Source organism: Lactuca saligna, chromosome 1 (genome assembly GCF_052625555.1).
Source record: "Lactuca saligna cultivar CGN05327 chromosome 1, ASM5262555v1, whole genome shotgun sequence".
Classification (NCBI taxonomy): domain Eukaryota; kingdom Viridiplantae; phylum Streptophyta; class Magnoliopsida; order Asterales; family Asteraceae; genus Lactuca; species Lactuca saligna.
In genome coordinates this window covers 172,833,245-172,859,379 of record NC_136417.1, presented here as the reverse complement: position 1 = coordinate 172,859,379, position 26,135 = coordinate 172,833,245, and the positions used below count along the sequence as shown (strand labels likewise).

General features: G+C 32.1%; 2 protein-coding genes across 3 annotated transcripts; one reads left to right on the top strand and one right to left on the bottom strand.

The window, feature by feature from the left end:
* Window positions 1-2,945: 2,945 nt before the first annotated feature.
* On the bottom strand, window positions 2,946-7,791 carry LOC145046124 (putative hexosyltransferase MUCI70). Of its 2 annotated transcripts, XR_013681958.1 has the most exons (10): window positions 7,230-7,791; window positions 6,584-6,832; window positions 6,275-6,485; window positions 5,387-5,496; window positions 5,093-5,298; window positions 4,906-5,009; window positions 4,619-4,806; window positions 4,345-4,544; window positions 3,937-4,258; window positions 2,946-3,292 (listed from the first exon to the last, which is right to left on the bottom strand). XR_013681958.1 is itself a non-coding variant. In XM_078994412.1 (9 exons), the coding sequence occupies exons 1-9, from the start codon at window positions 7,360-7,362 to the stop codon at window positions 4,061-4,063; spliced, it is 1,599 nt and encodes a 532-aa protein (XP_078850538.1). In that variant the 5' UTR covers window positions 7,363-7,791; the 3' UTR covers window positions 3,808-4,060. The 2 variants fall into 2 exon arrangements, 1 of the variants encoding a protein (XP_078850538.1); XM_078994412.1 differs by lacking the exon at window positions 2,946-3,292 and having other exon boundaries at window positions 3,808-4,258.
* Window positions 7,792-19,021: 11,230 nt separating this feature from the next.
* Window positions 19,022-20,041, top strand: LOC145013712 (uncharacterized). Its single transcript, XM_078972200.1, has one exon. It carries the CDS (start codon window positions 19,022-19,024, stop codon window positions 20,039-20,041), a length of 1,020 nt encoding a protein of 339 aa, XP_078828326.1.
* Window positions 20,042-26,135: the final 6,094 nt, after the last annotated feature.

The window sequence follows — 26,135 nt, the reverse complement described above, 5'->3', positions numbered from 1 at the left end:
GAAGTAGATTATTATTTTGGTACAAATCAAAAATGAAAGATAGACTATAATATTAAGATGGAGGGAGTATTATTCTTTTATTTAATTTTTAAATCCTCTAATGTGGTTATTTTATAATTTTAACCATCAATCAGTTCATTTAAGCCAAAAAAATTACATTATTTAAACATACACTTCGTTATTACACATTCACATTCCACCATTTTATCCATACAAGACTTCATAATGGAAAAAAAAGACCCCAAGTCTTAATCAACCAAAGCTGAGCTTAACTATATGATTTCTAAACATCATCAAATCTAAAGTTTGATCCTAACATTAACCTTTTTGTACCAAAATTTCTTAAAATTACCTTTGAACTTTGCATCACACTTTATGACTAACACCAACACCCAAAAAGTCCATAGTGCCATTTTAGCATGTGGGGTCCACAAATCTATAAATGCTTTTTTTTTTTTACTTAATGGATTCAATATCTCACTTAATATGGGCAGATAGATATAAATGAGTGTTTCTTTTTTTAAATGGGTATGTAAATAGGTCTCATGTTCAAGCGTGGTGATCACCTTCTTTCTCTATAGACATTATGATATAAGTAAGAAATGAAGTAGTTCAATTGTTTAGAAGCATATATACAACAAAAATAACGTGTAAAAATATATACACAAAGGAGAACAAAATAAAAAATTTATACTATATGTAATAGGGCAAACTAAAGAAAAACACAAATGTGCTTTAATCGTGTTATCGATTTAGCTACATAACAATTGTATATGGTGATTAAACCATTATATATTTTTTTGACCGTTTAAACAAACCACTTTTCCCATTTACAGATTTGGTCCCTAAGCTTTACACAAATTGCAAGTTTAGTTCAAATTTTGAATTTACCCAATGTCATTCTTTTGTTTGTATTTCATTGTAGATTTGGCCCTTTGCTTTATTCAAAATTGCAAGTTTAGTCCAAATACTTTAAATCATTTTATATGGAGCAACGACCATATCCATAACAAAATGCACACCCAAGGACAACACTAGATTAAATGAAGATTTAACTCCTCTATGCTTCTTATCTTTTGGTTTTCATGTCAAATGAAGATTAAATGTGACATTGTAAGTTACTAGATTGCTATGGTTTTTATTTTATAGTCATTTTATGTTTTTCTTTTTCTTTCATATGTTATTTATTTGGGTAGTTTTTTCATTCTACAATGCATGGTAACAATTGATATAATTATGATATAGAACAACTTAAAAGCAATTTTTTTAATTATACCGCTCAACCGTCCACTGGACTGGTCTAACATTAATTACAATTTGGTTGGATTGATTTTTATAAATCGATATTCAAAAAATGGAACATTTTAAACCCATATATAATTAGAATATTAGTCAACTTTTATAGAAGAAAAAACAAGAAACTATTTATTTGTCTTTTAAAATTTATAAACAAACTACTAAAAATATATTATAGTTTAATATTTTATAGATAAATTTTTCGAAAGAAAATGCATATTAAGGTTTTTTAGTTGGTGAATTTTTTTGAATGTTGTTGAAAAAATTATAAATATATATTAAAAATAAATAAATAATAAATTGTTATTCATTTTTTTAATTATTCAGTTATTATTTTGCAAATCAAAATCAATCCAAAATAATAATTCAGTTTTGTTGAAATCGGTCCAAAAATCTAAATATACGAATCAAATAATTCAATTTAAAATGTTTAATTCGACTATTCAGTTGTATCCAAACAGTGAACAATGGTTGTGTTGGTGATATATGTGGATTTTTCGTGATTTAGACAAGTTTTATGCACACTCAATTTTCTATTTCATGTTGAAAGGTTTTTTTTCCTTCTTTGTCACTTACATGAGTTTTACGTAGAAACTAAATTTTAGATTCTTGTTTCCTTCTTCTGTGATTACCATCAAAAAGCTACCTAGCTACATGCGCATATATATTTTTCGTTTTTCTTTGGATTTCCATGTTATGAGCACCATGTAATTTAGTCATTGCTAGTGAGTTGGATACACTTGACTAGTAGACTGATTGGAAAATTAGCCAAAATGATCTACCTATCATCTGACTAGTGAATCTTGTAAAACTAGGCAGGAAATGTCTTAAAATTGATGATCGTATTATCTATTACAGTAAAACCTCTATAAATTAATATTGTTGGATTGAGATATTTTATTAATTTAGTAAAATATAATTATATCGATAAATTAATAAATCATTAATTTAAAAAGTTGGTTTATATTCGTGAGCAACTCGCAAATTAATGCATCGACCTTCAAAAAATTTATATCCGTTCACTTTATCCATTTGAATAAAACAGAAACAAGAATCTTCAAAATTCTCATGTACATTCAGATATTAATGGATGTGAAGGAGTTTTTGGATTATCCAGGTGAAAATAATTAATGTTACGAGGTTCAAAGCATTGAAAAAATTATCGTGGATATCGTTCAAAATTCGGTTGATGATGATTCGATAGCTTTGGAACCGGTCACTCGGAAAGAAGCATTGCAAGCGGTAACAACTCTTCACAACTTTTTGTTGCAATACGAGAATACAGTGCCCCAACTCTTAACTGCAAATAAGAGATTTAAAGATGAACTTAATTAATATAGATTTGAAATTCACAAAAAAAACAAGTAACTATAGATTTTTTTTTTTACTAGACAATTCTAGAATTTTGGAATATTTTAGTAATTATTAATTTACAGTTTCGCTAGAGCCAATATATTTACATTGGAATCTCAAAAAAATTATTATTTTATTATTTTATCAATTGGGATCGAATTTTGTATTGGTCTCAAGCTACAACCGGATAAATTATTAATTTTATCGAGGTTATTAATTAATCTAGTATTATATTTTCAATTTTGTACTCTATGTTAATTTAGTCTAAAAAAGAACATTATTTATTTATACAACACTTTGACATCATTACACATTCAACCACTTTTATTAAACAAGACTACACATTCATAAGGGAAAAAGAAGCTGACTACTCATGGCAGCTTACCTATATGATTTCTAAACATCATCAAATCTAAAGTTTGATCCTAACATTAACCTTTTTGTAACAAAATTTCTTAACACTATTTTTTAACTATGCATCACACTTTATGTAACACCATCTCCCAAAAGTTCATATTGCCATTTTAGCACGTGTGGGGTCCACACATCCATAAAGCATTAAGCTCAAACCCCATGACCATTACACAACTTACAACTCAAACAAGCACACCCTTGCATGCTCAAGCGTGATCACCTTCTTTCTCTGTTGACATCATGATATAAGTAAGAAATAAAGTATTTCAACTGTTTAGAAGCATATATAATTATATAATTATATGGTGATTAAAGACACCATTATATCTTTTTTTTTGACCGTTTAAACAAACCAGTTTTCCCATTTACAAATTTGGTCCCTATGCTTTACACAAATTACAAGTTTAGTCCAAATTTTGAAATTTTCCCGTTCTTACGTTTGTATTTCATTGTGGATTTGTCCAAAATTGCAAGTTTAGTCCAAATTTTTGAAGTTATTTTAGATGGGGCAAGGACTATATCTGCAACAAAATGCTCACCCAAGGACAACACTACGACGATCTAGAAATTTGGACTGAACTTGCAAGTTTTGGTAAAACACAGGGACCACATTTGTAATTTACCATTATAAAAATAACTCAATAGCTAAACCAATAAAAAGTGGCTAAATCAACAAAATCGTGAACCATGACGGTTTTTTTTTTTTTTTTTTTTTTTTGTAATTTACCTCGAGCGACCATAAAAAATAAAAAATCACAATAGTTTAATCACTACAGAAAATAGTTAAATAACTAAACCTACAAAATAGTGAAAATACAAAGCGTTTTTCTAGATTTTTTTTTCCTTATACAATATGTATATCAGTATATGTACCTTTTTTGAACAACATTCCTCTTCCACGGATTTTCGCGGGCCCTAAAATGATTTGTATTCCGATAACAAACGAAAAAATTTGCCTTTTTTTTTTCTCTACAAGAATTTAGCTTTGACTTTGAATTTAACTTTGACTTTGACTTTGACTTTTTACATGAATTTTACGGTGGCGTCTTGATTTTCTATCTCTACGGAGTCTAGTAACAATTTGTTTGGGTGTTTCATCAAAGGGGATGGGAGAAGGTGAGGGACTAGAAACAGCAAGTTGAAAAGTTGGAGGGGGTGGTGGTGCCCAATGTTCCAAAATGTCTCGGTGGTATCCCTTCACATATACAAACGAAAGATTAAAATACGATGCTATGATTTATTTATTTATTTTTTAAAATAAAAAAAATAAAAATTTATTACCTGAACAACAAAGTTTCGCCTTTCACAATCCAAGAACATATAAAGAGTCCAATTTGTGTTGAACATGATTTTATCTCTTACAGTAGAAAAACTAATTTGATCTCTCGAAGTGAATCGATCAACTTCATTAAACCATAAACATGTGAAAAGATTTGAAATTGGAATATGTTCTCGTATTACCACACATCCTTCAGGAACATCTGAAAATTTTTATTTATTTATTATTACGGCATTTTTTTAATAATGCGAATTGAAAAAAAAAAAAAAGTTTTACCACTTGTAATCGGAAGCTTTGACTCAGAATATGGGGTCAAACCCTCGGTTTTATAAAAGTCAACTTGAAAGTCAATGGAGGCGTTGTCATATTTTGCAGCTGCTTTATTAGCTTCAGCTTCTACAAACACATCAAACCGTTTATAATGTCTAGATATTGCAAAACTCGTATTTTTCCTCCACAAAAACCTGAATTTTATGAAATAAAATAATAATAAAAGTTATTTGTCATATAAAAATGATTTCTATTATGATATTATGAAATTAAAAAAAAAAATAAAATAAAACCTTTCGAGAATTTGATAAGGATCCACAACAAGCTCAAGTTTTGCATCCACCCATAATGAATACCTAACATTTGGGAAAAGCCTATGTAGTAGAAGCTTTGGTATCTGCCATTCATACATCATACATCATACATACATCATATAGATGGGGCCCACAAAATGGGAAATGTTTTTTTTTTTTTAATTACCTTTCCATTTCGTCTGGGGTCTGTATATGGTAGATTATGGACAACAATGATTTTCCATAACCCTATTTTCTTGTTGTTGTTATCATTTAAATCATTTGAATTTTTAAGAAATTTTTGTGTTTGTTCATCGATAAACATGAAAAAGCAAACGTTTTTCTTTGAAGCTTCACTGATGTTCTTTGGTTGTTGAATCAAATCATATGCTCCTGCCAAGATTAAATCATCCATGAGTATGAGAAGGGCATTCTCGTCTTTTCGGGAAAATATGTAAAGAAGATTTATAGATAAAGATACCAAATATTGCAGATGCAACAAGAACTCCTTGACATTGATTCATCTCAAAAAGATCTGAATCATTGATGTCAAATCCTGTATTGTGTCCTGGTTTATCTCCTCTGACAAATCTTTAGTTACAAGAGAATCAGTGACAGAATCATTGATGGAATTGGAATTCAAGATTCCATTCCATGGAAGGTTCGGTTGACAAATGAATGGAAGTGGAAGGAATACAATTCCATTGTTTATGGATTTTTTTTATTCCTATGGGAATGTGGAAGGAATACAATTCCACTCTTTCTTTTCTATTAAAAAACCAAAATACATAGAAAATTTCAGTTGTTTATATCTATAATACACAATATAAATTTGAATATAAATAAAAGGGTTAATCTCATAAAACTTAAAAGACCTTGTATTTTGTGTTTTTTCCGGATTAAACCTCAACTTTATTTTTTTGCCTGAAAAAGACCTTGTATTTTTTCACTTTTTCCGATCTGGCCATTTTAGTCGTTAAAAAAATTGTAAAATGTGAGGGCTTTTTCGAGAAAAACTAAAAAAGTTGAGGGTTTATTTCGAAGCATTTCAAAAGTTGAGGGTTTTTTTCGAAAAAAAAAAAAAAAAAAAGAAAGACAAATTTTAGGGTTTTTTCAGAAAAAATACAAGCTCCTTTTCAGGCAAAAAATAAACTTGAGGTTTAATCAAGAAAAAGAACACAAAATATAAGGTCTTTTATGAGATCACCACTTAAAAATAAATAAGATTGTAAAGAATATGTGGTTTTTACAATTGAATTTCATGTCAACAAAACACATGGAAGATTATAATTCCTTCATATTCCAATTCCTTTGTCAGATTCCATTCCTTCCATTTGTTAAATGATGATGGATTCCAGAGATAACTTACCCACAATGAATCTTCATCGACTCTTTAACATCATAAGATTCAAGCCTCTGCTTTAAAGAAGGATACCCACCAAAAACCGAGCCTCCAAACTCACTTTTAGTTGAATTCTCTTCATGAATGTAAGTCAGATTTTGGAGAATAGGAGAAAATGAAGGAGCTTTTGGCATCAAATTAATTGCTTCTTCCACAGGAAGATAACACACAGGACATGCTGAAACATAGAAAAGTGTCAAAACAGAAAGAAAAAGTGGATGAATATTTTAAGGGATTTAAAATTATAAAAGGAAAAAAAAAAATTTATGAACTTACGACGTGGCCCAATTCTTTTTTTATCAGCTGGTGGTGGAGGCAATGTAAAGGTCTCACAAGGGTTCCCAGGAAGAAGGGTATATCCGGTATTATAAATAGGAGGTGGAGGAGATTGACTTGTAATTTTTTTATCATTATAAATGGTAATCTTTATTTCATCATTAGGTGAAGAATGTCCAGAAAATCCTACAGTTGATATGTTTATGAACCCTAAGCTCCTCACAGAGCCTAATTCTTGAGTAACCTCACCTGAAAACAACCAAAAGAATGAAGAATATTCATTTTAGGGCATAATTTGTTTATACTATAAAACCTAATTCAAAAGTATAGCAGCATTTAATGGTTGAATTCGATGCTCATGATAACAATAGTGCTTTGCTTATGAAGCCAAGTAGATTGATATTGTCTCATTACATATTCACATTTAATAAGCGAGTTTTGGCATAGTTTTGAAGAGGATAAATTTAAGTTCCTAAAACCTAACACTTTCCGAATCCAGAATTCGGAAATAGATTTCGTTGTTTAGTACCTTTGATTATAGATCTAAGTCAATACTATTTTCAACAGAAATTCAACTGGTTTAACACTCGAAAGTCAAATGTGTAAGAGCTATAATTGATTGATTTTAGAGAAACGAAGAACAAACCCTTGCCGACATAAAGTATCCACAACACGACTGCTATTGAAACAAAACACAGGAGCAGCATTCCAAGCTTCTTTCGAGCTGCGAATTTGAAGATCCACATGAACATCTCATCCTTCTCTTTACCGATAAACATAATTTGAGGTCTTCCTGTAAGTAACCGGTGGCGTTGATTGATCAAATTCTGTTGTTAATGGAGATTGTAATGACACATTACTTGATCGTCTTAGAGATCCAATGACCCATTACTCGTTATCATGTTTCCTTCAAGATTTGAAATTCCCTCTCATCTCATTGTCCTAGTTCTTCTAGTTGATTAAAAGTGTAGAGAAAGTATTGAGTAAACCAAGGAGACGATTCGTCCCAGTTTTCCCTGTTCTAGAAAATTCGAAACCTGATTAGCAGCCCCAAACCATCTTCTTCTGCAGCAGATCTAGAGATTCTTGCGTATTTGACTATTTCAAATCTTGTCAAAAACTGTTTGGATCGTGGAAATCTGAATTGGGGATTCTGTGGGATTTATCAGAGCATTCTCAAAATCACTGTTAACCCCTTGTGACTTATGAGTGGGTAATAATTACAAATATTCGAATCAATCGACTTAAATGTTTAAGAGAAAAGGGAAATCTTCAGAAAAGTCCCAATATTTACGGAAAAGTTACACTTTAGTCCCAAGATTTTTTTTTTTGAACGAAAAAGTCCTGAAAACCGGCAAAAATTTGCAGTTTGACCCTTTTTGACCGGTTGAAACCGGTACCAAACTAATTTGGGACTATTTCGTAAACTAATCCAAAATATTGGGATTTTTCAGTAAACAAAAAATATTAGGATTTTTCTGTAAACAAAAATATTAGGACTTTTCTATAAACAAAACCTTAATTATTATTATTGTTATTATTATAATTATTATTATTATTATTATTATTATTATTATTATTATCATCATCATCATCATCATCATCATCATCATCATCATCATCATCATCATCATCATCATCATTATTATTATTATTATTATTATTATTATTATTAAAAATATAAATAAGAATACTTTTTTTTGAACTTGTTATTATTAATATTGTTACTAATACATATAAATGTATTTAAATGAAAAAATAATATTAATGACATTGTTTAAGGGTGGAGGTGGAGGAGATGTTGCTGCCTTTAGCATTGAAATCATGCATGTTTACTTGTATATTTTTACTTTTTATATGGCCATTTCACATTTGTTGTTATTGTTTTCAATTAAAAATAATAATACTTAACAATTTAAAAGAAGTTGCATATTTGTAAAATTCTTTATAAATAGTTTAAGTTAGAAGGATTTCTCACTTTGTATATAAAAATGTTTACAGTAGAAGGATTATTTTCCAAATCCAACAGATCCACTACAAACATCTACATAGGTAGCCCATATCAAAATTCAAAAATATTAATTACAATATCTTGTTCAATAAAAAGTAATAGGACATGTTTTTTGGATTAATACTTTTGAATTTTGAATAATACTTTTGAATTATTCCTATTACTTTTTGTTAAACAAAATATTGTAATTAATACTTTCGAATTTTAATATAGGTTACTTATGTAGATGTTTGTAGTGGATTTGTTGGATTTGGAAAGTAATTCTTCAACCTTAAACAATTTTATATACAAAATGAGAAACTCTACTACCTTAAACTATTAATATGCAACTTCTTTCAAATTGTTAAATATTAATATTCTGAATTGAAAACAATAATAACAAATATGAAATGACCATATACAAAGTAAAAATATACAAGTAGACATTCACGATTTCAATACTAAAAACATCACCATCTCCTCCACCTCCACCCTTAAACAATGTTATTAATAATATTTTTTTCATTTAATGCATTTATATGTATTAGTAATAATATTAAAAATAACAAGTTCAAAAAATAGTATTCTTATTTATATTTTTAATAATAATAATAATAATAACAATAATAATAATTAAGGTTTTGTTTATAGAAAAGTCCTAATATTTTTGTTTACAGAAAAGTCCTAATATTTTTTGTTTACTGAAAAATCCCAATATTTTGGATTAGTTTACGAAATAGTCCCAAATTAGTTTGGTACCGGTTTCAACCGGTCAAAAAGGGTCAAACTGCAAATTTTTGCCGGTTTTCAGGACTTTTTCGTTCAAAAAAAAAATCTTGGGACTAAAGTGTAACTTTTCCGTAAATATTGGGACTTTTCTGAAGATTTCCCTAAGAGAAAATATAAAAATACCCCAAAATCCTCAAAATTGGTATGACCACGTTAAAATGGCAGCAAATGTAATCAAATTTATGGGTCGGTTAAAAACAACTCCCATTTTACAATATAAATAACCTTATTAATTTTTAAAATATTTTCATTGGTTGAAATTGTATTTTTTTCGAAAAAACTCATTATAAATAATTAACTATAGGTTAACTTTTATCATTTGTCTTGAGATTAATTTTATTGTAAAGTTGATACACTTTCAATTTTTATTTATTTTTTAATGACCTTAAAAGCAAATCTATTTTAATAAATGAATGTTTTTTTATTTATTAAAGTGGCAAGGAAACCCCATGTATACAAGGTGGCATGCACGAGAGTACGCCCAACGTAAGTTGGGGTATGCCCAACGTAGAGGGGTTAAGTGGATGCGGGTGTGGGAGGCGTACGCCCAACGTACGTTCAGAGTCCCCAAACCCTAAATTTTAGGGTTGAGCACTATATAAAGAACATTATGACCTTATGACCAGCCTCCCTCTCACCCTTAGACAGTACCCACGAAACCTTAATCCTTTCATGTGTGTTATTAGAGCTTGAAAGGCCATTAGAAGAGCATTTTGGTGTTTTAAAGGAATATGTCCATTGTTGAAGCATCATCAAAGGAGCAAAGGCTTATAGATCCAGAACCTTATCAACATTTGGCATTCATATAAGGTATACAGTTCTGAACTGGGTGGTTATTCTCTTAGATCTCTTTTAAGATTGGGTTTATGGACTCTTTGTTCCTATGGATGATGTCCCTTGTGTCCATGTAGTTTTTTGGAACTTAGAGTTGCCACTCTAAGTGTTGTTTGAGTTCTAGAATCAGAAAGTTACCATCTTGAAGGTCTTAATGGGTTCATGCATGAGTTAAGGTCACTTTCATGGAAGTAGAATGCTATTTTTGGAGTTTGGGTTTGTTTGGGGCATGTAAAGCCACCAAGTAATTGTTGGATTAGGTGTCTAAGCCCATAACTATAATTGGTATGTACTTGATCTGAGAGTAGCATGGTCTATTTTAGGTTGCATTCACCGAAGCAATTTGAAATGAAGGATATTTGAGAAAGAGGTTATTTATGATTTATTAATATGTTATAAGTATAATATATTAATTGAGGAATCATGTTATTTAATTAGTATTGATCAAGAATTAATTTGGAATTAATTTAGTGACCAAAAAAGACTAATTAAATTAACGAGGACTGATTATGTAAATCAGTGATACATATGGTTTGGGTTATTGATCCATGATGGGCTAAGTTTATATAAGAGTCCATGAAGAGTTAGTCTATATGAGTTGTTGGATCATAAGCCTAAGTGTATGGATTAGGGTTTTAAAAATGACCCTTGGAATCCTACACTATATATGTAACCCCTTAGCCAAAATCGTTCACACATGTGTTACAACAAGAGTATAGCCGATTTTGTGTGTTCCTAACCTCTCTCTCAAAGCTCTCCTCTTGCTCTTGGTGTTTTGTGAACCATTTGAGGCATCACACTTGAGGTGCTAAGCTCTTGAAAAGCCGAGGACTACAAGCTACAATAAAGAGGTATTCTTCTAACTTGTTTTCTATTGTGAATATCAAAATTGTATGCTAGTTATAGGTTTCATGCTTTGGATATTTTTGTTGCATGTATAACTAGAGAAAACTTAGATCCAAAACATTAGGGTTGTATGTGCACCATAGGAGCGTTATAGTATATAAAACCCAACAGTGGTATCAGAGTCATGGGTGTTTTCTGTTATATTGATGCATTGGTAATTGTTCAAAGCAAGGAAATCGTTTTTTTTTTTTTTTTTTTTTTAATCTGCATGATCACCATGAGGTGGTGATGGACCTGATGGCAAAATTTGTATTTCTTGAGTTAATTTGAATTTGGATAATTACTAAAAATTGTTTTGTTGTTTAAAATTCAATTTTTATGTTATGAAAATAATTATCCTCATCTTAATTAAAAGATAATGATCAAAATTTAAGATAATTAATAGTTTATATGATAAATTAATTATTTGTAAATTTTGAATTGTGATTATCTTGTCAATTTTTAAGATAATTGCTTGATTTTGTGAAAAACTAATTATTTGTAGAATTTGAATCGTTTTGTCATATGAGTTGAATGAAGTCAAATTAGTAAAAATAAAATTATATGATTATTTTATTAGTTTAAAGTTTGATCTAAATGACTTTAAAGAGCTTCATAACTTGCCCTCAAGTTATGGAACTTGAAAGGTTTCTTTTATAATTAAAAGAAAGTTACAAAACTTGTCATCATGGTTTGGAATCCAAAAGGTTTTTAAAAGTTTCAAAATTTGCCCTCAAATTTTGGAATTTAAAAAGCCTCAAACATTAAATTCTAAAATTCAAGAGTTTTTTTTTGAAGAGTTTCAAAATTTATCCTCAAGTTTTGAAATTTAAAATTTGATTAAATGTCTTAATTATGAAATATTATATTTTAAAACCCTAGTAATTTGAAAGGTTTCAAAAATGCACCTCTTGGTTGTGTAACTTAAGATTTAATTAAATAGCTTTAATATTGAAATCTTAAATTTAGAACCTTCGTATTTTAAATAGCTCAAATTACATCCTTATGGATTTTATTAAATTAATTACGTGTTTAATTAAAAGAGAGAATTAATAAATCCATAATAATATGGTTTAAACTTAATTAAACTAAAAGTCCAATTTATTTAAAAGATTAAACTTCATAGTATTTTAAATATTTAAAATACACCCTTATACACCCTCATAGTATTTTAAATGTTTAAAATACATCCTCATAGTATGTTTAGATATGATATATATATATATATATATATATATATATATATATATATATATATATATATATATATATATAGATGTATGTATGTATGTATGTATGTATGTATGTATGTATGTATTGTTTAGATTACTATTTCATGTGGTAGTTCAACACTTTAGTCACTATCCACTAAGGTAATTCTGATATGTATTGTCACACCCCGCTAAAGCGGAAATATGGGGCGTGGCAGTACAAAGGGTTTCATAGCAAAAGTTAAAAAGACAACACCAACAATAGTATTAAAAATCATTACAAATTTACAATAGGTTTGAACAACTTTTAAAAGAATTACAATGTAAATTGAAATACAACACATGTGAATGCTCCTAAAAGTGATGTGTCCCTAAGTGCCACTTACTCGATGATTTATGAAAAAAACATGTAAAACGAGCGTCAACTATAAAAATAGTTGGTAAGTATGCACATGTTATAACATGATAATCAAAATACTGATAACAGTTTCCATAAACAATGTTTATTTTTAAAATAAGTAAATAAGTTTTCATAAATAGAAGTTCATTGCTAAGCGGGTAATAAAGTTTCCACAAATAGAAATATATTGCAAAAATGAGTAAATAAGTTTGCATAAACAAAGTTCATTGTCATCATGAGAGATAAAGTATGTTGCCCAAATGAGATGCTAAGTTCATATTCTCATGGGAAATAAAGTTTCCATAAATAGAAATATATTGCAAAAGTGAGTAAATAATTTTGCATAAACAAAGTTCGTTGTCATCATGAGAGATAAAATATGTTGCCCAAATGAGATGCAACGTTCATATTCTCATGGGAAATAAAGTTTTGATAAATAGAAATATATTGCAAAAGTGAGTAAATAGTTTTGCATAAACAAAGTTTGTTGTCATCATGAGAGATAAAGTATGTTGCCCAAATAAGATGCAACATTCATATTCTCATGGGAAATAAAGTTTGTTGCTAAAACGAGATACAAGGTTCGTATGTGCATAATGATTATACCATGAGTTCACAACCCAAGCCTAATAACCGAGGGTGCCCTCTTCTATGTCTATCGTTGACATAAGGAAATATGGTAAAATGCACTCAAGCGAATCGTGCGAGTGAGGAGTTGTCTACCTCCTAATAGCGCTATCCATAATGACCATTGGCTCAAATGAGTTAATGAGTTGTGTGAACTGATTCCAGGGACTTAAACGCGATAAGGCCTCATGAATTAACAATATCATACACATACACAATAACATATAGCAACCAAGTTTGATACAAGTCAAAGTAAATACAACGAACAATAAACAGTTTTTTGACATGCTTTTCCACCCCAAAACATAAAAACCGAAAAGAGGGGGATGTGTGAATACTCACAATATGTATTGAGATGATGCAAATGGTGCCTTGCACTACGTTCCACTCGTATCACTATCGTTTTCCTACAATAATGGTATTCACTAGTGAGTCTGTAATCGAAATCTAATACTAGTATATATATTACTACAATAGAATTATGCCAATATTGTGTCAAAAATTAATATTGATAAGTTACAAACATTTTTATGTGGAAATCAAATTTCAAAGAATCAATTGTTATAAAACAATTTAAGTGGAAAATTCTCATTATGGAAATGTTAATATTTAACATTTTAAGAGGTGTTCCAATGATTAAATATTCTAAAACTAAATCAGTTTAGTTCTAAAATTTCCCAAACTTTGTGTTTTAGTTTCAACTGAAGTCAAGGATGTTAAGATAAATTTTCTTGCATTTTTGATATGTCTAGCTATTCTTCACTATTTTTAATTTCTTGAATAACCATAAAATTATAAAAAATACTAAACAATTAATAAAAACTATCAAACTTCATATTTTTGGTTCTAACTGCATTAACAGACTTCCAGATAAATTTTCATGGACTATAGATATGTATAACCATTTTTCTTATATTTAATTCTCTAAATAGATAAAAAAAAATTCACGAAAAATAACAATAAGTTAAGAAAAATCCCCAAATTTTTTATAATACTTCCATTACACATAATTAAGATGGGAAAAATATAAAAATAGATTTATAAACTGTTTAACCCAATTTTATGATTTTTGTGTTTTATTCTAATGAAAATGGAGATAAATAGAAACCAGTTTCCAAAATTACCCAAACTTTTTGTAATACTGTTATTAAACATTATGAATCTGTAAAAAATGTAAGAATGGATTTATAAACTGTTTAACCCAATTCTATGATTCTTGTGGATTTAAGTGTATTAAATCTTGGGAAATTAGAAGAAAAAAGAGCATACAGAAGAGAAAAATCATCAAAATTTATATGTAGCACCATAATATATTATAAGAGTTTATGCTAAAGTTTCATTAATTTTTTATGAGTAAAACTATTTTTCTTGTTTTTAGTCCATTATAAATACAAAAATCGGGGACAAATAGGAATGCATTATGAAAAATTCTGAAAATACTTTTCTAGGTACTCCACATTAGATAGGAGCTGCGAAAATTATTAGATAGAATTTTAAAATTCCTTAAATTGGTTTTATGATTTATTTGAATTAAACAAAAAGAAAATTCAAAACCATAGCAAACAGTAACAAAAACCGATGAAACTCACTGAGATGTCATCATTCACTTTTCGGGTCATCCACGAATTTACCTATGATTTATAAACCTCAGAAAGTATTTTATATGAATTATTGACCTATTTTCTTGCAATAATTATAATAATTTGAGAAAAATGAATAATTTTCTGAAAATTTGTAGAACATCTCATTTTGTTGATGGAATTCTTGGAAAAACTGGATTTGGTCAGAAAAGAAGTTTTAGATATTTATTTGGGAATAAATCCTTTATGAACCTATTTGAATGCTTTTTAACAACAAACTTTGATGATCAAGCCTCTAAGCTTGAAGATCATCACATGCATATTGGTTTTTAGGTGAAATAATATCACCATAATCATAAAAATCGTGGTTATGAACACGCATGTGAATAATCCGTCCATAGAATGGTGTAGAAGAAGAAGATATGCAAGAAAACTTGAGATTTTGAAGGAAGATTGAAGGGGGGATGAAGGATTTTCGTTTTTACCTCAAGAAAAACTTCAAATGTTGATGTTTTTGAGTAGAAATGGATGAATTTTTCTGCCAAAATTCGTGGTTTAAGGTGAGGGAGAGAGAAAATGTGTGGGGTTTTAGAGAGAATAAAAAGAGAGAAAAGAGAGATTCTATCTCTTTGGATAGATCATCTCCCTCGTCATCTCTTTGGAGTTATATAGAACCAAAACCAGCCACCAAACTACAAAAACGTATCTCAACTTATGAAGAATTGTATGGGTAAATATTTCCCACAAATTATTCTTCTATGTTCGTCATTTCTAGAGAGAAGTAGGAGGGAAGTTTTTAGAGAGAAAAGTGGGAGGTGGAGTGTGGAGAAGAGAGAAATGATTCAAATTTTGGGGAAGAGAGGTATGGGGAGGAGAGATATGACTTTTGAATGGAGAGAGGGGTTCCCTCTTTTAAGTTTTATAAAATTTAAATCATATTTTTATAAAAATATCAAAGTTTTATAAAATATACTACTTAACCTAGCTTTTATCCATAAAACCTTGATTTTTCCCTTATAAATTAAGGGTAATTGGTAATGACCTAAAATTTATTTCCTTGGTCATATTTTCCTAATTTTAATTATTTTTGATATTTTAAGGTTCATGATTATTTTATTTGAATTTTAGAGGTCAAATTTTATAAATTTAGGTTTTTAGGTCATTTAGGGTTTTGAGAGTTTGTAAATCTTTGGATATCAAAATAAATAGAATCTTTGAGACTTCAAATTATCTTATGGTATTATAACTCTTTTATAGTTATAAATAATGTTTGTAACTTATTTTATCGGTTTATTGACATTCTATGTAGTGATTCCGAGATTCAAGCGAAATTGAGGAATCAAGTATACTAGTCCTAGTTTTCAACTTTAACTTAAGTTCCTACGAGACTCGGGCCTAATTTATACTACTAGATCAAGTGCATTATGTGTGTATATGATTCATGAAAAGGTGTTCGAGTCAAAGAGCGACCCCAATATGGATATTCGCTACAGTTAAGTAGTTGTAGAATTCACATATCAATGTGAAATCTAAGTATACTATCCATTGATTCTATTTGTTTCCAAGTTTCTAGTAGGTTATAACTTAGTTTCTAGTTACTAAGTCTAGTATGTGTCGTTCCTACACGTACAACTAAGTTTATCAAATCTATAACCGAATCGAATTTTGACGGTTGTCACAGTCTCCCTCGGTTGAAGGAATTTCATCCTGAAATTCAATTCATGATGTATTCTATTAGAACTCAGCTGGATACAATTGTATAATTGGGGAGATGGTGACCTAAAGAGTTATTTGATTATTTTGGGTTAATTCCTCAAAGGAAGAGACTAATTCTTTAGCTATAATCAAATTAGTGTTTCCTTAATTCGAGTTCTACAGTCTAGATTGTGGGAAACTAGGATCATGGAAATCATGATCCAACCATGGCGACCAAGTAGAAAAAGATTGTCTAATTAGATATTATCTGACTTAAAAGAGCGCTATAATTTTTGCTGAAGCACCAACTGCATTCAGCTTTAAGTCCGCATTAATCTTTAAGTTGCATTCTAAATCAACACTATGCGTAAATTTTCCGCCTAGTAACGAAGAGACTAGGAACAATTTGTTCATTTCCGGGTTGGATACTAAATCTGGAAAAGATACATTCCACAATAAGAAGGGGTAGCACGAATGAAAGAGAATCGATTAAGGGTACGTTCCTATTGATACGTGCTATTGGTACATCTCAAGCGTAAAACTATTTAAGTCCCGTCAACAAAAGAAGTTATGAAACAATCAAGGATTTCCAAACTTATAATTTCTACTATGGGTACTCTTACTATAATAAAACCATATTTGAATATAGTTAGAGAGTCGTTGTTTCTAACGAAGGCGGTGAAAGTTTATGATATTTTAAATCGCATTATGTAGGTAGCATTTTGAATGTTTAGAAATGATAAATAATCACACTGTTATTAAAAATGTGTGATAATTCCAAGAGAATAAAGATACATGTGTGGCGATCAAAAGAAGTAGTAAGATAAAATAGATATTTATTAAGGTTAAAGGCTTAAGTCATCAATAAGGGAAGTTATACATAAATATTTTGATTACTCTTTTGAAATATTGTCTAATTATCCAAGTCAGGACAAATACGAGTTTAAGACGAGTCAGGGTATTTATTAAAACAAGCTTGAGAGTTTAGGAATTTACTAGAGATTTCAAAGTAGAATGCTATCTTAAGAAAGGTGTAAAAATACCGACAATTGAAAATAGTACATTCTTAATTCAGTGATTCTACCAAAAACACTCATTTTAAGGATAAATAATTGTTGTATTTAAACTTTTTATGTTTTAAGAAGAAGAAACATAAGTAAATATATCCTTCACACATACCTCTCGGTCTTAGAAAAAAAAAAGGATAAGCACAAGGGTATTCATCTTGTGTATTAATTGTAAGGAAAATATAATGAAAATTACATTTTAAAACAAGTTTCCGAATTTAGAACGAAAGAGCAAATGTAAATAAGTTTATTTAAATTTTAGTTTAATGCAGTAGTCTGCAGATATTAATTTGCCATGGAGGGTTATTCATTTGATCATGGAGGGTTATTCATTTGATTAAATTTTAGTCTGCAGATATTAACGTGGCTGCATGGCATGAAATTGATTTGCATTGAAAGGAACTACTGTAGCATTTGCATTGGGAGGATTACCAATTTGCCATGGAGGGTTATTCATTTGATTATGAAGCTGACTTTGATGAGGACGTGGCTGCATGGCATGAAATTGATTTGCATTGAAAGGAACTACTGCAACATTTGCATTGGGAGGATTACCAATTTGCCGTGGAGGGTTATTCATCTGATTATGAGGCTGACTCTGATGAGGACATGGCTGCATGCCATGATTGACTGGAAATTGACTTACAGGTGCTACTGGTGCATTTACATTGTGGGGATGATGTTAAAGATCATCACTAGCCTAATAAGAACAAATATTATCTAGAAGAGTTTAGCTTGTTCTGGAATGTTCTAGAAGATTCTAGAACATTATGGAAGACTACGGAAGACTCTGGAATATACCGGAAGAGTCTAGAATACTCTAGAACGACATGGAAGACCCTGGAAGGTTATGGATCATTCTAGAAGACACTGGAGCAACCTAGACCTCTCCAGAACATGATAGAACGTTCTAGAAACATATGGAAGCATGTAGAGTATGTTAGACAGTTCTAGAGCTATCTAGTATGTAGTAAGTGTATGCTAGTATCTAGAACCTTCCTAAGAGGCCTATAAATAGCTATGGAGCTCATTTGCTCCAAACCATCCAAGAAAGCCTCAAAGAAAGCAAAGTGTATAGTAGTCTCACAAAGTGTAAGATCTTCTTAAGCGTCTTAATAAAAGTCTTGTTGCTTCCCACATAAAGAGTCGTGTTCAACAATCTGGTATCAGAGCGAGGTTTCTTGATAGTGAGAACAAGTGATTCTCGTTGTATCGTGAGTAGTTTGTGACTCTTCAAGTTTAGTGTCGAAACTAGCTTGTTTGGTATTACCGAGGTACTGCCAACACGATGGGTGATCTCTAAGTCTTAGAAGGAATCAAGAAACTCAACAACAACAACTACAAAACGTGGGAAACATGTATGAAGTCCTACTTACAAGGACAAGATCTGTGGGAGGTCGTTGGTGGAAGTGAAACTACGCCACCAGAGGAAGACGTTAATGGTGCTTTATGCAAATGGAAAATCAAAGCAGGCAAAGCAATGTTTGCCTTGAAGACCACAATTGAAGAAGAGATGTTGGAGCATATTCGGAATGAGAACACCCTGAAAGAAGCTTGGGACACGTTTGTGACGCTTTTCTCAAAGAAGAATGATACGAGACTACAAATTTTGGAGAACGAGCTATTATCAATCTCACAACGTGACATGACAATTGCTCAATATTTCCACAAGGTCAAGTCGATATGTCGGGAGATTACTGAACTAGATCCACAATCCGTCATTGCAGAAGCTCGAATGAAGAGAATCATTATCCATGGACTGAGGCCGGAATATAGAAGCTTTGTTACTGCTGTACAAGGATGGCCCGTTCAACCATCACTTGTAGAGTTTGAGAATTTGTTGTCCAGCCAAGGAGCTATGGCTAAGCAAATGGGAGGCATCACGCTGAAGAGTGAAGAAGAAGCACTCTACACAAGTAAAAGTCGGAGGAATTTCAAGCCACCTTCTAAAGAAGGATACAAAAATGCTGACAAAGGGAAGAGTCAACCAGGAACCTCACAACCATGGAGATCTCAAAAGACCGACAATAAGAGTTCTCGGGGGAGGAGGTTCGAAGGTAACTGCAACAACTGTGGAAAGTGGGGCCACATGTACAAGGATTGTTGGTCAAAGAAAAAGTCTATGGAAAGTAATGTCGTAACTTCCAAAAAGGAAATAGAGGATGAATGGGATGCTGAGGCATTATGTGCCATAGAAGAAAACGAGTTGGCACTCATGACAATGATGGGAGAGCATATCAACTATGAAAATGACTGGATCATTGATTTAGGATGCTCCAATCACATGACTGGCGATCAGAACAAACTACAAGACGTGAAGGAGTACAGTGGGAGTCGCATGGTACTTACAGCCAACAATGCACGACTTCCAATTGCTTAGATTGGAAAAACGACGATCATGTGTGGTAATAAATCTGACATGGTGTCACTACATAATGTGTATCACGTGCCAGGTATGAAGAAGAACTTGTTGTCGGTATCGCAACTAACATCATCAGGAAACTACGTCTTGTTTGGCCCACAAGATGTGAAGGTCTATCGAGATCTTAAAATATCTGAAAAGCCAACAATGGAAGGACGAAGAGTGGAGTCCGTTTATGTGCTCTCCGCAGAGTCTGCCTATGTAGATAAGACTCGTAAGAATGAGACAACAGATCTATGGCAGGCACGGCTAGGACATGTTGGTTATCACAAGTTGAAGGTAATAATGGAGAAATCCATGCTCAATGGCTTACCTCAACTTGAAGTTAAAACAAATTTTGTTTGTGCTGGATGTCAGTATGGTAAAGCTCGTCAATTACCATACAAGGAGTCAAATTTTAGAGCAAAGAAGCCATTAGAGTTAATTCACTCAGATGTGTTTGGTCCAGTGAAGCAGACATCAGTTAGCGGGATGCGGTACATGGTGACGTTCATTGATGATTATTCGAGATATGTATGGGTTTTCTCCATGAAAGAAAAATCTGAAACATTCTCAAAGTTTCTAGAATTCAAGACAACGGTCGAAGGAGAAGTGAGAAAAAAGATTCGGTGTCTACGCTCAGATAATGGAGGAGAATACACCTCGGAAGAATTCAACCGCTATCTGAAAGAATGTGGTATACGTCATCAATTCACATGTGACAACACACCTCAACAAAATGGAGTAGCTTAGAGAAAGAATCGACATCTTGCAGAAATTTGTCGAAGCATGCTACACGCGAAGAATATCCCAGGAAGATTTTGGGTTGAAGCAATGCGAACTGCTGCCCATGTGATCAATAAACTTCCCCAACCAAGGTTAGGTTTCATCTTACCATTTGAGACACTATGGAACATGAAACCTATTGTTAGCTACTTCCGAGTATTTGGTTGCATCTGCTATGTATTTGTACCTAGTCATTTACGTAGCAAGTTTGACAAGAAAGTAGTCAGGTGTATATTTGTTGGATATGACAATCAAAGAAAAGGATGGAGGTGTTGTGATCCAACAAGCGGAAGATGCTACACTTCAAGAGATGTAATGTTCGATGAAGCATCTTCATGGTGGTCATCAGAGAAGAAAGTATTATCAGACTCGGAAAATATTGAAGAAGTTTTAAAACAAAAGATGGGGGAGAAAACTGCACACATTTGGTCAAGTGTTGATACACCTGAAGATCCGAGTGACACGGATGTCATTGAGCAAGAAGTAACTCAAATAAGTGATGCCGGTGAAAAGGAGACGCCGCCTCCACAACTTCGAAGGACGGAAAGAATCCGAAAGCCTAATCCTAAGTATGCTAATGTGGTAATTTTAGAAGACGGTGTTAAAGAGCCGGAGACATATGAAGAAGCAATTAAGAATAAAGCTTGGCAGAAGGCAATGGAAGAAGAAGTTACAGCCTTAAAGCAGAATCAAACGTGGGAGCTGGTACCAAGACCAAGAGATATAAAACCCATTTCCTGCAAGTGGGTTTATAAATTAAAGCGACGCACAGATGGATCAATTGAAAGATACAAGGCTCGTTTGGTGGCTCGAGGGTTCTCACAACAATATGGACTGGACTATGATGAAACATTTAGTCCAGTGGCGAAGATAACTACTGTACGGGTGCTGCTAGTTCTTGCACCTAGTAAAGACTAGAAATTATGGCAGATGGATGTGAAGAATGCTTTCTTGCATGGAGAATTAGACCGAGAGATTTACATGAACCAAACAAAGGGATTTGAGGATGAAGTTAATCCCAATCATGTGTGCAAGCTGAGAAAAGCTCTTTTCGGATTGAAGCAAGCACCAAGAGCCTGGTATGGTAAGATTGCTGAATTTCTTACCCGAAGTGATTATTCAGTTGCACATGCAGACTCAAGCCTGTTCGTCAAAGAAAAAGAAAGGAAGTTGGCAATTGTGTTGGTTTATGTGGATGATTTGATCATTACCGGGGATGATGATAAAGAAATCCATCAAACAAGAGAAAATCTATCGGTACGATTCCAAATGAAAGAGTTGGGGGAGCTTAAACACTTCTTGGGGTTAGAAGTTGATCGTACAAAGGAAGGGTTGTTCCTCTGCCAACAAAAGTATACATGAGATATACTTCAAAAGTTTGGCATGTTGGAGTGTAAGCCAGTATCAACATCAATAGAGCCAAATGCCAAGATATGTGCTCATGAAGGAAAAGAGTTGGACGATGGAAAGATGTATCGACAACTAGTAGGTAGTCTTATCTACCTAACTTTATCTAGGCCTGACATTGCTTATGCAGTTGGAGTTATGAGTTGATACATGCAAAGTCCGAAGAAACCTCATTTGGAAGCTGCCCGACGAATCTTGAGATATGTCAAAGGTACAATTGACTATGGTCTCTTGTATAAAAGAGGAGAAGATTGCAAGTTGGTTGGATATTGTGATGCTGACTATGCAGGAGACCATGATACCCGAAGATCAACCACTGGGTATGTGTTCAAGCTTGGGTTGGGGCCAATATCATGGTGTAGTAAAAGACAACCAACCGTATCGTTGTCAACCACAGAAGCGGAGTACAAAGCAGCGGCCGTAGCAGCTCAAGAAAGTACATGGTTGGTACTCCTAATGGAGGACTTACATCAAAAAGTTGACTATGCAGTACCACTTCACTGCGATAACCAATCTGCAATTCGCCTGGCAGAAAATCCAGTATTTCATGCTAGAACAAAGCATGTGGAAGTGCATTATCACTTTATCAGAGAGAAAGTATTGATGAAAGAAATTGAGATGCAACAGATCAAGACCGATGACCAAATAGCTGACTTGTTCACTAAAGGGCTGAGTACTGGAAAATATGAAGGTTTTCGCTGTCAGCTTAACATGGTACGAAGAATGGGGGCTAGTGCTGAGGGGGAGTGTTAAAGATCATCACTAGCCCAATAAGAAAAAATATTATCTAGAAGAGTTTAGCTTGTTCTGGAATGTTCTAGAAGATTCTAGAACATTATGTAAGACTATGGAAGACTCTGGAATATACCGGAAGAGTCTAGAATACTCTAGAACGACATGGAAGACCCTGGAAGGTTATGGATCATTCTAGAAGACACTGGAGCAACCTAGACCTCTCCAGAACATGATAGAACGTTCTAGAAACATATGGAAGCATGTAGAGTATGTTAGATAGTTCTAGAGTTATCTAGTATGTAGTAAGTGTATCCTAGTATCTAGAACCTTCCTAAGAGGCCTATAAATAGGTATGGAGCTCATTTGCTCCAAACTATCCAAGAAAGCCTCAAAGAAAGCAAAGTGTATAGTAGTCTCACAAAGTGTAAGATCTTCTTAAGCGTCTTAATAAAAGTCTTGTTGCTTCCCACATAAAGAGTCGTGTTCAACAGATGACCACTTGTCAATGCATTAAGATTCATGTGATAATGAGGCTGATTCTGCTGAGGTGGATGCGTGATATAATTCACAGGAAACTGATTTTCGTTCAAAGGAGGATGATTTGGTGGAGGTACAACTAGTTGTTGCAGCAGGTCAAGAAGTCCTGTATCTGTTGCGTATTGTACAATAGTCAAATCATAATGATGGTTCAGTAACCATCTGAGGACCTTCTCATGAATCCTGCAACACCATATATATAACTCGTTATATCTAGGATTAAATTTAAATAATTTATAAATGGTGTTAAACTTAGATCCTATATATATATATATATATATATATATATATATATATATATATATATATATATATATATATATATATATATATACTTACGTAGTTTCTATATCAGGAGGAACCTCAGAGTCTGTGTGCAATCTCAATGCAGATTGAACATATCCATGGCTAAGCATATAATGATGGATAATTCTAATCACCCTGAAAAGTGAATTTAGTAAATCATGTAATACTATTAATTACTCGTCAAAACAAAGTAAAAAACTTACAGTTGATGATCCCCCGTATGATGCTGCGTTTAACAGAATGTTGCAATGTTCAATTCTTAGATGAAAGGTTTATGTTCTTGTAATAAGAAAGAAAATGAACGGTTCACTAATGCAATATTTGTAACAAAAAAGTTGAAGAGATACAATTAAGAGATGTTGTACAAAAAAAAGAAACACAAATCAATGCATCTTGCTTTTAGGAACGATGATGATCCAGAATTCATCTGGTTATTACAAATTCAAATGATATTATATGGAAAGCTTTAGAGTTCTTACCCCAATTGAGTGTCTTACTGGTTCATCTTGTATCATTAATCTTCTAAAAACCCAATCCATTATCAGAACTAACATGTAAGGAGATAATATTTTAGCAAGAAATAACACAGAAGAGAAAGATATCACAAGAATTGACTGCTATCGAATTTCAAAATCAAATCAAATACGAAGCTTAACTAACCCATATGGAAATTGGAAGGAAGGTCGTGGAATCGTACCCTAATAGTGATGTCATTATAGTTACTCATCTTGTTTCTGCCGCTTCAAATTCATCGTTCTTGATGCTGAAGTTGAGTTCTATCTACAACAATTTACTGTAGAATCAATGGAATGGACGTGGTGGAGTGTAGATCGGTGTAGTAGAAGTTGCATCGTGACAGAAGGGGAAAAATGTCGATTTCTATTTCGGTCAACTTTTATCTCTCTGGTGATGAAATGTGGATAATGATAAAGAAGAATGCCAAACCGGTTAAAAGAAAACAATTGTGTTGACAGAAGAAGAATCGAAGGCAGTAGAAGATGCGTAGATGAGAGAGTGAGGGGAAGTACACGGTGAGAAGCGAGTCGGAGAAGAGCAACAACAATCGGGAGGAAGGGTGGGGTTGGTGGGGGTGGAAGAAGAAATCAAATCGACTGTGTCATGAAGAAAGACTTTGAGGAAGCAAACGGAAAAAACTGGGTGTAAAAGAGGGAAAACAAAATTACAAATAGAAAACATGTTCAAATTAAAATTTGGGTCTGTTTTTTTTACGCTTTAGTTTTATTTTTTTTTTGGAAATCTTTAATAAAGTCATAATTTTTTAGGTAAGTTTACAGTTTAGTTTTAGATTAAATTTTATTTATAAAAAAAGACAAATTATCGCTAAAACTTCAAAATAACTCTGCATGCCCGGTTTCACAGATTTAGTCGGTATCTTGTCTTTTTCGTTAATTGATCCAAAATTTGGGGTTTTTTCATTAACTGATCAAAATTTTAGGGTTTTTTTTCATTATTTTTTACTAATAACCAAAATATTTGGATTTTTCTGAATATTACCTTTAAACTAACGTATATTATATGATCTAAGTTAATATATACCATTTCCCGTCTTCTTACTTAGGCTCACCGTGTGTTTTCATCATCATCGTCGAACCCAACAACAAAAAGCTTACTCACAAACGTCATTACTCCATTGATTTTCCAAAATCATCCATTTACAATTTTGCGATCATCTTTCAATCTCCAAACTTAGATTCATTGTCATGAAAAAGGTGGTGACGACTCTTTGACTAGTTTTTGGAATGAGATGTGGTTTAGTTTTTTTGGAAACGACAAATAAATTAGAAACCACCCACCATGACGGGTAAGATGCTAAAAACATAGGAGGGACAAAAGGTATAATTGCAAGTCTAGAAAAGAAAGGGGCGGACAACACCAATAAACCCAATTATTAGGGGCTAAGTTACCTCTATGCTTACACCATAAAAATGATAAAGACATGACACTATCAACAATCTTCATAGGGGATGAGAAACTTGATGGATTTTGAGCATTACAGTATTCCTATGGTGCACATGCAACCATAATGCTTTGGATCTAAGGTTTTTTCTATTGAACATGCAAATACAAACTCCAAAGCAATAATCCTATGACTAGCATACAATTTCAAAATTCATATGTAAATTAGGGTTAGAAGCTTACCTCACTTGTTATATTGTAATAATAAGAACAATCCTTGATTTATCTTGACTTTTGAAAGCTTAGTGCCCCAAGTGTTGCACCTCTAATGGAGTCACAAACACCCAATGCGAAGGATGAGTAGGAGACGTAGGATTTTCGGCTA